Raw genomic sequence first — 13,638 nt, forward strand, 5'->3', positions numbered from 1 at the left:
CATGAGTTTTATTCATTGGTTCCTGTCATGACGTATCATGAAGGAAACCAAGAAAGAATTATGGTTCTTCATGAAGAAATCCAGTAGGAAATTATCATAATTCATCATAAAGAGAATCTGTAAGAATCATGATCCCCTTTTCTCTATATTCAGAATATTCAGATTTTTTTTTTGTTTTCTGTTTTGAGAATACGTAGCTATTCCCTATTTATTAATTATTTTTGTTTGTGAACAAGTATAGCCTTTTCACGAGTATTGTATTGTATTGTATTAATGATACTCGCCTGTTAACTATAACGTTGTTATATTTCCCTTACTGACTATATTAATTATTTTTCTTTTTCGGTTAATGGTGTGTTCCTATTAATGATGCTAATCATGGACGCAAATATAATTACGCCTAAGGGTGTCTCCGTAGGAACCCTGACAGACGAGGCCAGCGGTAGTGATAGACAAGTAGGGGTTTTGCTCCAGACACTAATGGAAAAAAAAAAAAAAAGCCAGATTTAAGTAATAATAATAATAATTTTGAAATTCATTATTATTATTATTATGCCAGGAGTACCAGAAATCTTAGAGTCAGCCCAAGAGATGAATGTTGTGTGTGTGTGTGTGGGGGGGGGATACGAAAAGGTGGGGTGGCTTCATGTCGGTCTGAGCCGGACTATACGAACCCTCGCAACGCTGTGTACTGTGTTTCTAAAAGAACTGACCTTTCAAAATATGTGATATTGCTCCACTACTCATCTATATTACAGTTACTATACTTTTCTATATTAGAGTTACTTTTCTCAGTTGCTGCTGTGGTGAATTAATTAATCTCCAAGTTAACTTTGTGATAGGACGTTACACGGATTGCATGTTAGGATTTTTTTTAACTTTGATTTTTTATTTGATTTTTTGATTTTTTAATTTTCATCATCAACCATATGGCACTTTATATTTTTCTTAATGTTTTACTATTTAGCGAATAGTTATATGTGGATCTTTATATTAGTTATACGTTTTTGATTAGTTGTTTTAATTATGATTCGCTTTTTAATGTTTTATCTGCACTGACTTATCGACTATTATGTTAATGAAGTCTCTCCGTATTATTTATGTGTTAATAATGTTTCCCTACCAGATTGTGTGAATATCTCTCAGCTGGATGGCCAATAAATTGTTTACTGTTGCTCTGTGGAGCTGTCAGTTATTTGCAAATCAACCGCACATTAGTGGGTATGGCGTTTTCACTTCCATTTGACCTGCAGTTGGTCCGTTCAAGTTTACAGCTGTAGACAAGGTGACGAGATTGTCTTTCTAGTCCAAAATCTATGCTTCACATACAGATGACTTACGCTAGAGACTCTTGTCAGTCTTAGCCGACCCCTCAAGGGGGAGTTTGACCTTTGAGGCTATTCCAAATGAGTTTTGTGCACTACGAGAGAGCCACCGTATGGGGCTATTGTGTAGACCTTCTTTAGTCCCGACTCGTGCTCCCGAAACTGTTCCTGTAGCCCCCCTGCTGAACATACCTAACTACCGAGGCCTTGTCTCACTACCTGAGCTGAAAGGTTGGAAGCTAAACGCAGTCGCCCAGTCAAAAGTAACTGCCGAAGACTGGTTTAGCTGCTACACACAGTCTTCGACGATGTAAAGCCGAAGGTGGCGGTGGGTGGTGGTGGGCGGGGGGGGGAGAAGAGTTTCTAGTTTCCGTTGGTTCTTTGGGATTTTGTAACCAAAGTGTTTAGTATCAGTCAACACCTTTGACAACTTCGCCCCATTGTAGTTAACCTTCAGAAGGAGCCAGTAATCTAAATTAGATAACAACGAAATTAAATGGAACAACCAGTTAGGATATAATATGCAATTTGCGCAACATTAGAACCGAACTAAATATGGCTGGAGCTTAAAGTGGAAGCACTTTCTATTGGCATCTATACTATACAACAAATATGTGAAACTGCTCCACGAACCTAAAATAACATACAACAGCGGAATAACTGGAAAAGAAATGTACCTAGGAGAAGTTTAGAGAATATGTAAAATTAACAACCTGCTCGTAGTATGAAGTTTTCAAAATAGAGTGCACATGGAGCTATGCGCCTATAGACCACATGCAGTTTGAGTGTTTCATAACAGATTACATTTCCCACTGATGGTGCGTTAACGATACTTCCGTCTTCACTCACTCTGCATTAATGGTGTTTCCTATTGAGTATGTTAATGCCATCTCTCTCTCTCTCTCTCTCAATTACTGACAATACTTCACCTACCGCACTGTATCAAGGCTGCTAATTTTAAAAGACACATTTAAACAGTTACCAAACAGAACGTAGAAATGAATATTAGCAATAGAACTGTTGAAGCCATTCCAGCTAGTGTATAAAACATTTTAAAATGTGATTGTAACAAGTCCTAGACCTCTGTTAATTCTCGGAACTTAGCCAATGTTCGTTTCGGAACACCAAGTATGTCCACTTGGTATCAGAGCACGTATTTACCGAGAGCAGGTGGTTAAAACTGGTCCAGAAACCCCCAACAGGATGACTATGATGAATGAGATGAGGTTGACACTAGCTAAGCCCGACGCCGCAGGACACCTGGTCGACCCACTTTCTTACCCTCAGTTTGTAGCGACCCGACCATAACTCACTCCTGCAGTGTCCACAGGCCAGGGACACAGGACTCCATATATATAAAACACTTTGCTGCTGCAAAACCAAGCCAGAAGAGGTCAACCGGTTCGCTGAAGTTCCTGTATTAACTAAGTGTAAGAGGTATTAGTCTAGAAGAAAAAAAAAAAAAACCTTCTTAGATTTAGCTTAAAACAACTCTTGGAAACAAAGGGGTAATACAGGAAACAGAATTACGTAAACTGAAGTCTCGAAAGTAGATAGATAATGAAGTATTCAATGACGAAACATGCAATCAATATTTTGATCTTAATTGGACTTAATAACCAGCTTTATGAAGAACCCTCAGAAGGTGAAAATATTAATGACATTTTTATTATTAAGTTATTTTTATTTATTAAGTGTGATCCAAATCAGAGGAATGTGAGAATCAAACGCATGTTTGTATACCATGCTATACACACACACATCGCATTAGACACATATACTATATATATATATTTCAGGTTTTTTTTTTTTTTTTACGTAACTCTTATCTACGAAGAGTTGTAAATCTATATATACGGTGAATGGACTAAGGATTTTTTCTATTTTTTAATTTTTCCAAACATGGTCTTTTTTCCGATAATGCTCTACAGTTTAATCATGGACCTTTTTCATGCCACTTTATAGGCAAAACGTGAAAGTGGTCTCTAACACTGGGCTATAAAGTTTATCGCTCACCTAAAGACAAACACAAATACCCATGTCCGGTCGTGATTCGTCATTATAAGGATGTAAGTAGGCTTCTGCACATTATGAATGTTGTCGTTGTGATTATTTGTGCTTACGGACGAAGCAGCTAAGGCAATGAGGCCAATATGTTATGTTTGTTAGTTCTGTGTATTTTCCTACCCTATGGTAAGGCTACCATGTTTACATGAGTCCGACAACTCACTTTCAGCTGAAAAGTCCTCATAAAGTTTCTTTGTATCTTGGATGGAATTCCAACCCAGATCTTACCAAACATATGAACACTGTAATGACACTAAATGGAAATCCTTCATACAAAATTTCGTTGTCATTTCACATATAAAAATTTCCTTCAGTGAAGTGCCGAATTAATACGTGGACATAATTGGAGAAAATAGTACAAACTCCACTGGACTTGGCTAGAATTCTAAAAAAAAATTAGGATTATTTTAGTTCGTAGATGTATTCCATCAGCTGATGTCACACTACCACCATTTTGCTTATTGGAGGTCTAAAGTGGCTTGGAATTAATTTCCCAAGATTTTTTTATGATCATCTCACCCACTGAAATTTGTAAACGTTTGGTGGGTGAGATGATCATAAAAAATTCTAATCATAGGGAGGACAAAATTTCCATTTGATCTTAAATAATCTGTTCATATAAGTAACTCTAAAGAAATAGCGAAACAGCAAACACCAAAATGTATTTCATTTTTATGAAATATTTTGAAGTTCTTTTCATGAACTTTGTCATTAAGTAACTGCCATTATTTGCGCTATGCAATCCAGTAGCAAACAGGAAGAATTTTGACTAATAACTGCTTTGACTCGAATAAATAATGAGGAAAGTTTGAAGAACGCTATTGACATGAGTGAACTAGAGTATGAATTAAAAAAAAAAACAAACAAACTGAGACAGTTCTACTGTGATGCCCCATGATTAATAGTCTCATTAGGAAACAATAAATCATAGAGCGAGTTACTTCACTGTAGGTTCAAAGTTCCATTACAAAACACTTTATTTCTTCTACGGTTGGAAGTTATTATTAAAACCCACACAGATATACTGGTTTGAATACGAGAATAAATACGTATTTGTTAGAATGAGATGTGCACTGTACTATTAAACAACCATGTTTTAAAATGAAACCTGTAGACTTCCTAACAACCTAGTCTTGCGCTATTTGTTAGCAGGATTTTAGATGAGAATAAGACACAAAGAATAATGGCTTTACCTGTAATAAGGTTTAAGATGCACTTATGCATGCATTTTCTTGTTCGAAAGAATAAATGCAAATGGAAGACTAGTTGAAAATAAACTAGTTCATTAACAAAATAATTTACAAGCACTACTTATTCAGGAATCAGAATTCAGGTTCTGTTAGTTGGATATTAAAGTTAAAATATAGTCGAAATTGGTCACTACTCGTTAAAACCTATAATCTCAGATCCATACACTTAATTACATTTATTGTAAGCGCAGATATGGTCATAAATATTCCAAACCTTGTCATTAAACATAAAAAGTGCTATAGTAATTAAAAGTAGAATGAGAAACATTAGTACTTTATTTAATTTCATAAAATTCGTAGGCAGTTTTGATAGCGATTCTTTCAAGATCCAATATATGAAAACGCTTGTCTGATAAACAAATTTGCTGCATTAGATCTAACATCGTCAAATTTTAAATGAGCCTCTCTCTCTCTCTCTCTCTCTCTCTCTCTCTCTCTCTCTCTCTCTCTCTCTCTACTGTTATTTCTCTAATGACTGTTTGAACCCCCAAAGTTTGAGTTTTCGGATTTCATGCGTTTTTGTCATGAAACTAATGCTATAGAGGCTTATCTTTTATCGAATTTTTCAACTGGCTGTGATAAAACTATAATTTATTGCATGGCAATATCCTTTGTTATTTTTAAAATCTTATCCTAAAACATACTTAAAACTTAAAACACATTTTTCGAAACACTAAAAAAATTGTAGAACTTAGAATTTGTGAGTCATTTACTGATATGAATGCCAATAGAGATTCTATTAAGAGACAAATGTTTTGAATCAAAAGCTATATTTGAAGCTCAAAAATGCCAATTAAAAAAATTTCATTAATATGTCTCAGCTATAAAAAACTATTACTATAATAACATAAAAACGTTATTGTTACATTATTATTAATATTATTAAACATTGAAGCCTATTGGCTCTTTATATTTAAATAAACATAAAAACAGTATTTCAGGACAGGTTATGAGTACTTTTAGCAATATCCTAGATCGGTAGTCAATGGCAAATTATTAAGCTAATGCTGTCTCACATAAAAATAATATTTAATTTTTACACCAACACAAATATCATCTATTGATGTAATTTGTCTGACAATTTTTATTTGCGAATAGTGTAAAAGAAACATGCAAATAAGGTATTAAGGAGAGGAGAGTTCGAAATATCGACTATATTCAAATTTTAGTCAGGATGAAATTTGTCATTTAATATATAAGATCAAAATTTTTCTCGTGATATTTTCTTTCCTTTTCCACTTTCCTTTCCCTTCGTTTTTATTTTATTTTTTAATTCTAACAAACTGTTCTTACACGAATATTTCCAAAACTTCCCACCAGGGTGCCTGAAATCTGTGGAATGATACGAAGTCATTGATCAGATAACATATAAAGTAGCGACTCTATTTGTGAATGAAAACAGCAACATGAAAAATGCAAATAACGTCTGCCTTATTACAAGGGTTGTCCCGAGTGGGCGCTGAAATATATTTGAGTGAAAATGTATCACTGTTTATTTTTTGTAAATTTTTTTTCAAACATCTATCATTATTCCTGACACCTACACACGTAGACATATAAATCATTCACACTGTAACCGAACACTCTAATGTTTCTTTGTTTAACTGAACTTATTCAAGCAGGTAAAGAATTGCATCGAAGACAGAATAAGTCGAAGAGGAGAATGCAGAAATCCAACATCAGAATACTAAATAGGTAAACGAGGTTACACATTCTATTGGTAAGATAAACAATTTTAGTTATGGCGACCTAGAAAATATTTAACATGAATCTGTTTTGCAAAGAGCTGTCTTGCTAGTCTACCCATGGGTGTATTTACAACACTGGTCACGTGCAAGTGTGTTCCAAGGCAGGTTTGAGCAGAAGCTTTTTTTTTTCAGGATATAAAAAAAGAAAGAAATCTACTTTTTTATATAAAGTATTATCTACGCTTATAATCGGATAGCTTTGAATAATGAGTCGGACTAATCCGGATCTCTGTTGAAAGAGCGCATAAATGTTTTTTTTTTTAATGGCAAATGAGTCACCGGCCAGTTGTTCGTTTTCCTAAACGATTAGTGGTTTACAAAGTCGATGGACTAATGCCAAGACCTGAGTTCTTTGAAGGAATGGAGGCATTTTTTTTCGAAGATTTTAGAGATCAAAACCTACAGAATTCCAAAGTTGGACACAAGAAATCTAGAGTCTCTTATCCTAGCATTCTGCTGATCTCCACTTAATAATAGATAAGATTATTACCAACATATAATATTATTCTACATATAGTTATAATACACATACTATTATTATATAAATATTAAGATTATATGTATTTTTTGTTTAATTTCAGGTCGTCAGTCTGTGAAATATTACTTGATGATTCTACATATTGCATCTATTTGACTTGTTCTTTAGTGCTTTACTTAATTCCAATAGGCCTGTATTGACCAATATAAACGTGATTAGCATTTAGACACCATGTACAAATGTATATGTGAATTGTATAACAAGTGCAGAAATAAATAAAATGAAATATATAGAATAAAAATTAATAATAAACTGTTTTGTATGTTTTCATTTTGAGTTTGAGGCGATGTTTTTAAATATAAACACTTGAGCAAGAGACTTGCAAATATATTGGAATCAGAAGGCAAAAACCATCGTTAAAATTTTGTTTATGTCTTAGAAGCCGAAAAGTTATTTACATGTTGAAAGCAACAGAAAAAACAGTTGAAATTTTATGTCTTGGATGCCGAGAAAATTATTTATGTGTTGGAAGATACAGAAACAGTTAAAAACATATTATTCTCTTTCTGAGATATTTTTAAAATTGGAATCTACAAAGACTGCAGCTGCCGTTTGAGGGCGCTTTGCATTTGATACACCATTACTGGAGTGTTAGCTTTTCAATTAACAGCGTCAGCCAGAAATGATTTATTTAAGTATGTTAATCTTTTTTTTTTTTTCAAAAAAATTATTAATCCTCTTATTTTTACACTTACAAGCTTTTCATATTGTGTGTTGGATTATACATAATTAAAGTAGTTTGCAATGTAATCTCCTGGCTTTAGGCATCGTATTTAGCAAAAGAAATATTTTGCAAATATTTAAAAGAGACAGAAGTGGGATGAGTGATAATAGAAACGGAAGTCAAGAAAAGTGTCATAAACGATGCATTATTAAGAAATAATATTATTATTAAAATCAGAGAAAGACAGAATGTATAGCAGAATGAACAAGTGGGGATAATAATTTATTTACAATGTACCTATATAACCTTTCAACCAAGTGTGCAAAATATGTAATAACATGAATAATAACAAGGCAGAAAAAACATCGAAGTATCTCTAGATATAGCAGGAATAGTTTTTAGACCTGACAAACGTTACAAGCAAACTTACAAGCTCTGGAAGTATTTATAGTGGCTAAATTTGTTACACTAAGTTAGGACTGCTGTTGCTCTTGCCTCCATAAATTATATTAATTGCGAATTAATATTTCATGACCACCCCATGTCTCTACGTTCATTTAAATAACATTAGCATATATGCATATATGCATAGAGAAACAGAGCATGCATGGTCTTCCTCCACGCTCTCTCTCTCTCTCTGAGAAAGAACTAAGTCAACCTCGTAGAGTGTAGTTCTAGAGCATCTGTCTTACTTGACTGAATGCATGGAAAGTGTTTGCACAGCTATGAAGAAACAATCAACAACAGTCTGATGTATTATAAACTCCTGTTTCTCTGTTGAATGTCATTGGGTGGGAGGGAGATATCATTACGATATTAGTTCTTTATTTAAGTATGATGCAGCAACTTCAAGGTTCGCCAGCTCCGTACGTTTTTATCTATTTTTCTCTGCCGCTCCTTATATGGGTTATTTGACAAATAGCGCAAGTCAAAGCCCACGACAGGTGGAGTCTATTTCATCCAGCAAACATCCGTAGACAAGGTCATTTTGACAGGAAACTATAGTTGTGTTTTCAGCACATGTGTTAAGAATGATAACGATGTTGTGAAAGACATTTCGAATGAGTCCAGGCCATTGACATCCCGTCTAAGGAACTTCCACTGTATGCTAAACATCTGAGATGAAATCTCCGCGAACATTACTGTATCGATCTTGATTCTTTCGGTCTTCTTTCATTAATTTTTTGTTGTCAAACCGATTTCTTGAAATGGAACTGTTTATACACATTTCCTATGTTGGTATCGTTTAAACCCACTTGAAGATTGCAGTTGTGTTTTCGTAAACAGCAATAGAATTCGCCCTTCCTGGTGCCCATTTAACTGGCGGCAATCGGAGACAATTATAAAAGATTTTTCGAAGCTGGTCAAATATTCATCGTTAGGTGACGCCAGGAAGCCTCATCCGTTCTCGGCCGTCGATAAAGCCGCGGTGCCACACTAGAAACGCACGTGCGGTAGTTAATGGTACAATTTAATCAGCGGCCAACAAAGCCTGCTTCCTTCACCTAGCGATCCCAAGTACCATTAACTAGCCATGAATGATTGATGCACTTCCCACTGACTAATGCAATTCACTTGACATCTCGGCAACATCCTCACACCACCTTTCTGTATCTTTGTGTGTATGTGTGTGCTTCATTTTAAATCTGCCCGTGTGATTCGTGTCACTCTTTCTTCTTCTCACTGTCAATCGTTTTATACCGTCCTCACTTTAGTCTTTTGAGCACACCTCCTTCCTCTCTTCGGTTTTCTGTTGTATTTCTGCTTACGATCTCTCTCTCTCTCTCTCTCTCTCTTTTACTCTATAAAATCTCACTTCCAATCCTTAGCTCATCTGATTATTTCAGTCTTTAAACATTCTGTGATATTTTATTTTCTCTCCCTCGCTTTCTTTCACCTTCCTACTTCCTTCTGTCTTTATCTCTTTTCTTTGTATGCATTTTCCATACACGTTTTGTTTTATAATTCTCTAGGACGCGAAGAACTCTAATAAGGGCTTTTCAGCTGAAGGTGCGTTAGCCAGTCTAATACGGAGACGGCAGAGTTTTTGATTCTCGTCAGACAAGTAAAACGGCCAGAAGAACGCAATACAATTAAGGGACTTAATACATGGCTGTGAATTCCATTCCAAACATTTTATTTATTTTTTATTCTTCTCGCTTTCTCTCCTTTCTATATTCCATCTTCTATTTACGTCCTTCTCTTTTTCGTTATTTTCCTCATTTATCATTCTATTTTATTCTCTCTCTTACTCTATCTCTATTAGCTTGAAATTTCTCTTCCCCCCCCCTCTCTTTCTCTCTCTCTCGAAATTTTCTTTGCCTATCTATCCATTTTTGCTTTCTTTTTCTCTTATTTTTTTTGCCTATCTTTACCCCCCCCTCTCTCTCTCTCGTTTCAGAATTTTCTGTTTATCTTTCCCTTTCTTTCATTTTCTCTCTCTCTCTCTGTTGTTTTTGAATTTCTTCTTCGTCTAATTTCCTGAAATTTCCTTGTCTATCTTTCTCTCTCTATTTTCTCGAAATTCTCTCTCTCTCTGTCTTTCTCCTATTTTATCAACATTTCTTTTCTCTACCTCTCACCCTCTTTGTATTTCTTTGAAATTTATTCTCTCTCTCTCTCACACACACACACACACACACACACACACACACACACACACACACACACACACACACACACACACACACACACACACACACACACACACACACACACACACACACACACATTCTATATTCCTTAAAAACCATCTTTTCTTTGCCATTCATTCTCTCTCTCTTACTCTCCAATTCAGTCCAAGTAACTGAATTCACCACCGTCCCGTTTATTGGAGGCCTGAAGTTGCTTGAAAACGTTCCATGTTTGGTCTCTCTTTCGAATTCAATAAATTTTGTTGATATTTCTTTTGCGTTTTGTTCTTTATTTCTCAATATTTTTTTCTCACGCTCTCTTTTTATTTTTCTTTCCATTCTCTCTTTCTTTCTTCCTTTCCATTCTCTTTCTTTCTTTCCATTCTCTCTTTCTTTCTCCCCATGTTCTCTCTCTGTCTCTCTTTCTTTCTATTCACTCCTTGTTTATTTTAAACATATACTCATACATACAGCGAGGTAAGTTCCCAATGATGTCAGCTATTTTACTTACATCCAACTCAGCAGTACTTGTAGTCTTCCTTCTATCAAACGGTCCTCGGAATTCACCAAAAGTTATAGTAAGTATCTGAACACCTACCTTGTCCTTCTCGCTCATATTAGTTCTCGTTCCCTAAGTGCATAGAGCATCTAGCAGAGTCTATTTTACATGCCAAGTCAGACAAAGTGTTGGTGTGTATATATATCGATCAAGTCGCAACCTCATTACAATGGTGCCATCTCCTACCAATACTACAAACAAATCACAACTAACTGCAGGAAGTTTGGAAGTGTAAATCTATTCAAGTACAATAACAATTTGGATGCAATAGCGAAACGTGTGTATCTTGCATTTGCAAGTAGCCCCGGAATGCAAAACACAATCTGCTTGTTCGACTAATATTTTCTTTTTCGGTAGATTAATTGTTATAATACTTGCGACAGAAATTCCTAAAAGTATCTGTATTGTTGTCTGTCAGTAATAGATGATAATTTATTCATATATGTACATAGAATAGAGACGCGTATTGAGGGGGCTACTCATTTGCGTGTGTATGGAAAATATCAAACTATGTTTACACAGAATCTAGTTGATTATTCTAACAGTGATGCCAAGTTTGTTTATTGGATTCTACAATACTTATTAACACACGCACACCAACTTAGAAGAGAATAAATATGAACAAACACCAAAGACTGTATAAACGGAAGTCATACAATGCAGTTGTTTGTGGAATTTGTTCAGCAATCTATTCCACGCAGTGATTTGCAACAATCACTTCACGAGGATTAATATTTTTATGTAAACTAACTTACCTTTCCTAGGTGGGGGGAACATACGACATTCATCTGCAATGTATACACAACACGGAATAAATTTAATCCATTTGTCATATTTCTCTAAATCCATTTTACCATTCTAACACTATTAGGATAACTATTCAATTGTAGTTGTAGTCGGATCGCTTGCCTAGTTGATAGAATTGCTGCCTGGGCGAGCCTTTTGCCATCTTTCGAATGAAAACTTCCATATGTTTACATTTTGAACTTCAGATGCGTTAAATTGTATAAATAAACAGATGACACAGCCATCTATGGCGAACTATACTGTCAGTGTATTTAGAAGTCCAAATGGAATAAGTATAGCGTAATGACAAAATAATTCGAGCATGATAGTTTCCTAATGTTGTCAATGCATAGTTTGTTTTAAAACAAACACAAATGAAAACCCATACGTATTGCTGTATACTTCAACTTAATAAGCTATTATTTATATAACTAATTTGTGGCTAATCATAATTGCTATCTGTTGAGAAGCAAAGTAAATGACAATAATTATTATTTTTTATCCTAAGTAGAGATGCAAACGAACTTAATGTGTCAACAATTGTAATAGATATAATTAAGTGTTGGACTACAGGAAAAACAGCTATGCATTTATTTTAAAAAAAATCATCAACCGCCATTGGTATAATTGAGGAAATACAAATGTTTTGCCCTAAGGACACAGGTAACAGTGAAACTATAGGTTCAATGTTGGAAATGTTCTTATTGCTTTATTATCGAGAAAAATTGAAAAATCGAGAATGATTGAATATTAAACCTGCAGGAACAGTCCCCCCCCCACCCCTTCATAATATCTTCGAGAGCTGTTTGCTGTGTTGTGCATACCTTAATTTACAATACCATTTACGCTCCAAAAAAATAAAAAATAAATAAAAAAAGTTCATTTAGCGGTCATTTTGTGTGCCTAGACTTATCATGTCTTCCCATTGCACGCATATTTAGAATCAACAAATTTGTAACGGAACACTGTGAACCCCCGATTGCATACATTTCCCCTTCGCTGTGTATCCGTGATAGAACACATTTCATTATTACAAGACGAAATTGAGTACTTCTTGGCTATCAAAGAGGTTTGCCATGATCTAAACTTCAAGAGCAGAGACTGTTGGCATGTACTGATTGATCAATCTTCACTCCAGGGAATAGGTAACCCTATTTTCCAATACAGGTTGCCTTTAAATTAGGACTATGTGATCTTTTGAGTATTATTATTTATTTGGTTTTTCTTGTTTGATGCGATAGAATTCAAGATAATTTCTAAACTAATTAACACCCACTGTATCTAATGGATAAAAAAAGAAAACGAATCGTAGGATGAAATAGAGACCTTAATAATATACGTAACGGAAATATAACAATTTTCAGTCTCGCACAGCAGTACTGCCACCTTTAGTGTCTATATTCTTCCCGTGCACACTGTTACAGTGGCGTAATTAGAGCTTTTGTCGCCCCCTCTTAATGCACACCAAAAATACTACAAAAAGTCAAAACGACGTATAGGGAAATAAATTAAAACACTATGTTTATTTTTGAAGTAAAACTTTAATTCCAACATTCTAAAATGTTATTTTTCTTGCTTTTCTGTTAGCAAAATCGTCGATGACACTGGCGAAGTCTATTTCATAGTAATGTAGGTAATTCTTAATCAATTTTATCTAGAAAAACTCTTCTCACAACCAGCAACACTTATAGCAATTGTGAGGAAAATTCGCAGTGGTATTACAATATTTGGAATAAAATCTGGAGACTGTATTTTATAATTAACTGCAAAAGTTCAAAAAGATTCAAAGTGGACCGTCCCCTCCTAGCTACTGCACTGTTATTCTCACGTGATGCACTATTTTTTAAGATGTAGGCTGATATACAACATAATAGGCTGATCTCTCATGATACTGGCTACTGACAATAAAAAAAAATCAATTAAGAAGTCGTAATCATAAGCAATCTGATCATTAATAATAATCCCCTTTCCCAAGCAAAATGAATGCTTATATAATCGAGGAAAAACAATCCCAACTTTTATTATCATTTCATTGAATTTAACAAACCAAACTGGACAAAACAATGTT

General features: G+C 34.7%; 1 protein-coding gene and 1 long non-coding RNA gene across 3 annotated transcripts in view; one reads left to right on the plus strand and one right to left on the minus strand.

Annotated features, from left to right (window-relative positions):
* Positions 1-7,077, plus strand: part of LOC150095935 (uncharacterized) — a 123,257-nt gene extending 116,180 nt beyond the window's left edge. The window contains exon 2 of one of the 2 annotated variants that reach the window (XR_016549935.1): positions 6,972-7,077. Coding sequence is in view for 1 of the 2 variants with exons in the window: in XM_090409197.1 (XP_090265323.1) it covers positions 6,972-6,986 (15 nt within the window). In the remaining variant the exon portion in view is untranslated. The remainder of the gene's footprint in view (positions 1-6,971) is intronic. The other variant, XM_090409197.1, reaches the window with a different exon arrangement.
* LOC150095936 (uncharacterized) overlaps positions 1-13,638 on the minus strand; it is a 463,683-nt gene that overhangs the window by 78,750 nt on the left and 371,295 nt on the right. The gene's annotated exons all lie outside the window — the stretch shown is intronic.

The sequence above is a fragment of the Typopeltis vanoorti genome, chromosome 19 (genome assembly GCF_054136105.1).
Source record: "Typopeltis vanoorti isolate ZY-2024b chromosome 19, IOZ_Tvanoo_1.0, whole genome shotgun sequence".
Classification (NCBI taxonomy): domain Eukaryota; kingdom Metazoa; phylum Arthropoda; class Arachnida; order Uropygi; family Thelyphonidae; genus Typopeltis; species Typopeltis vanoorti.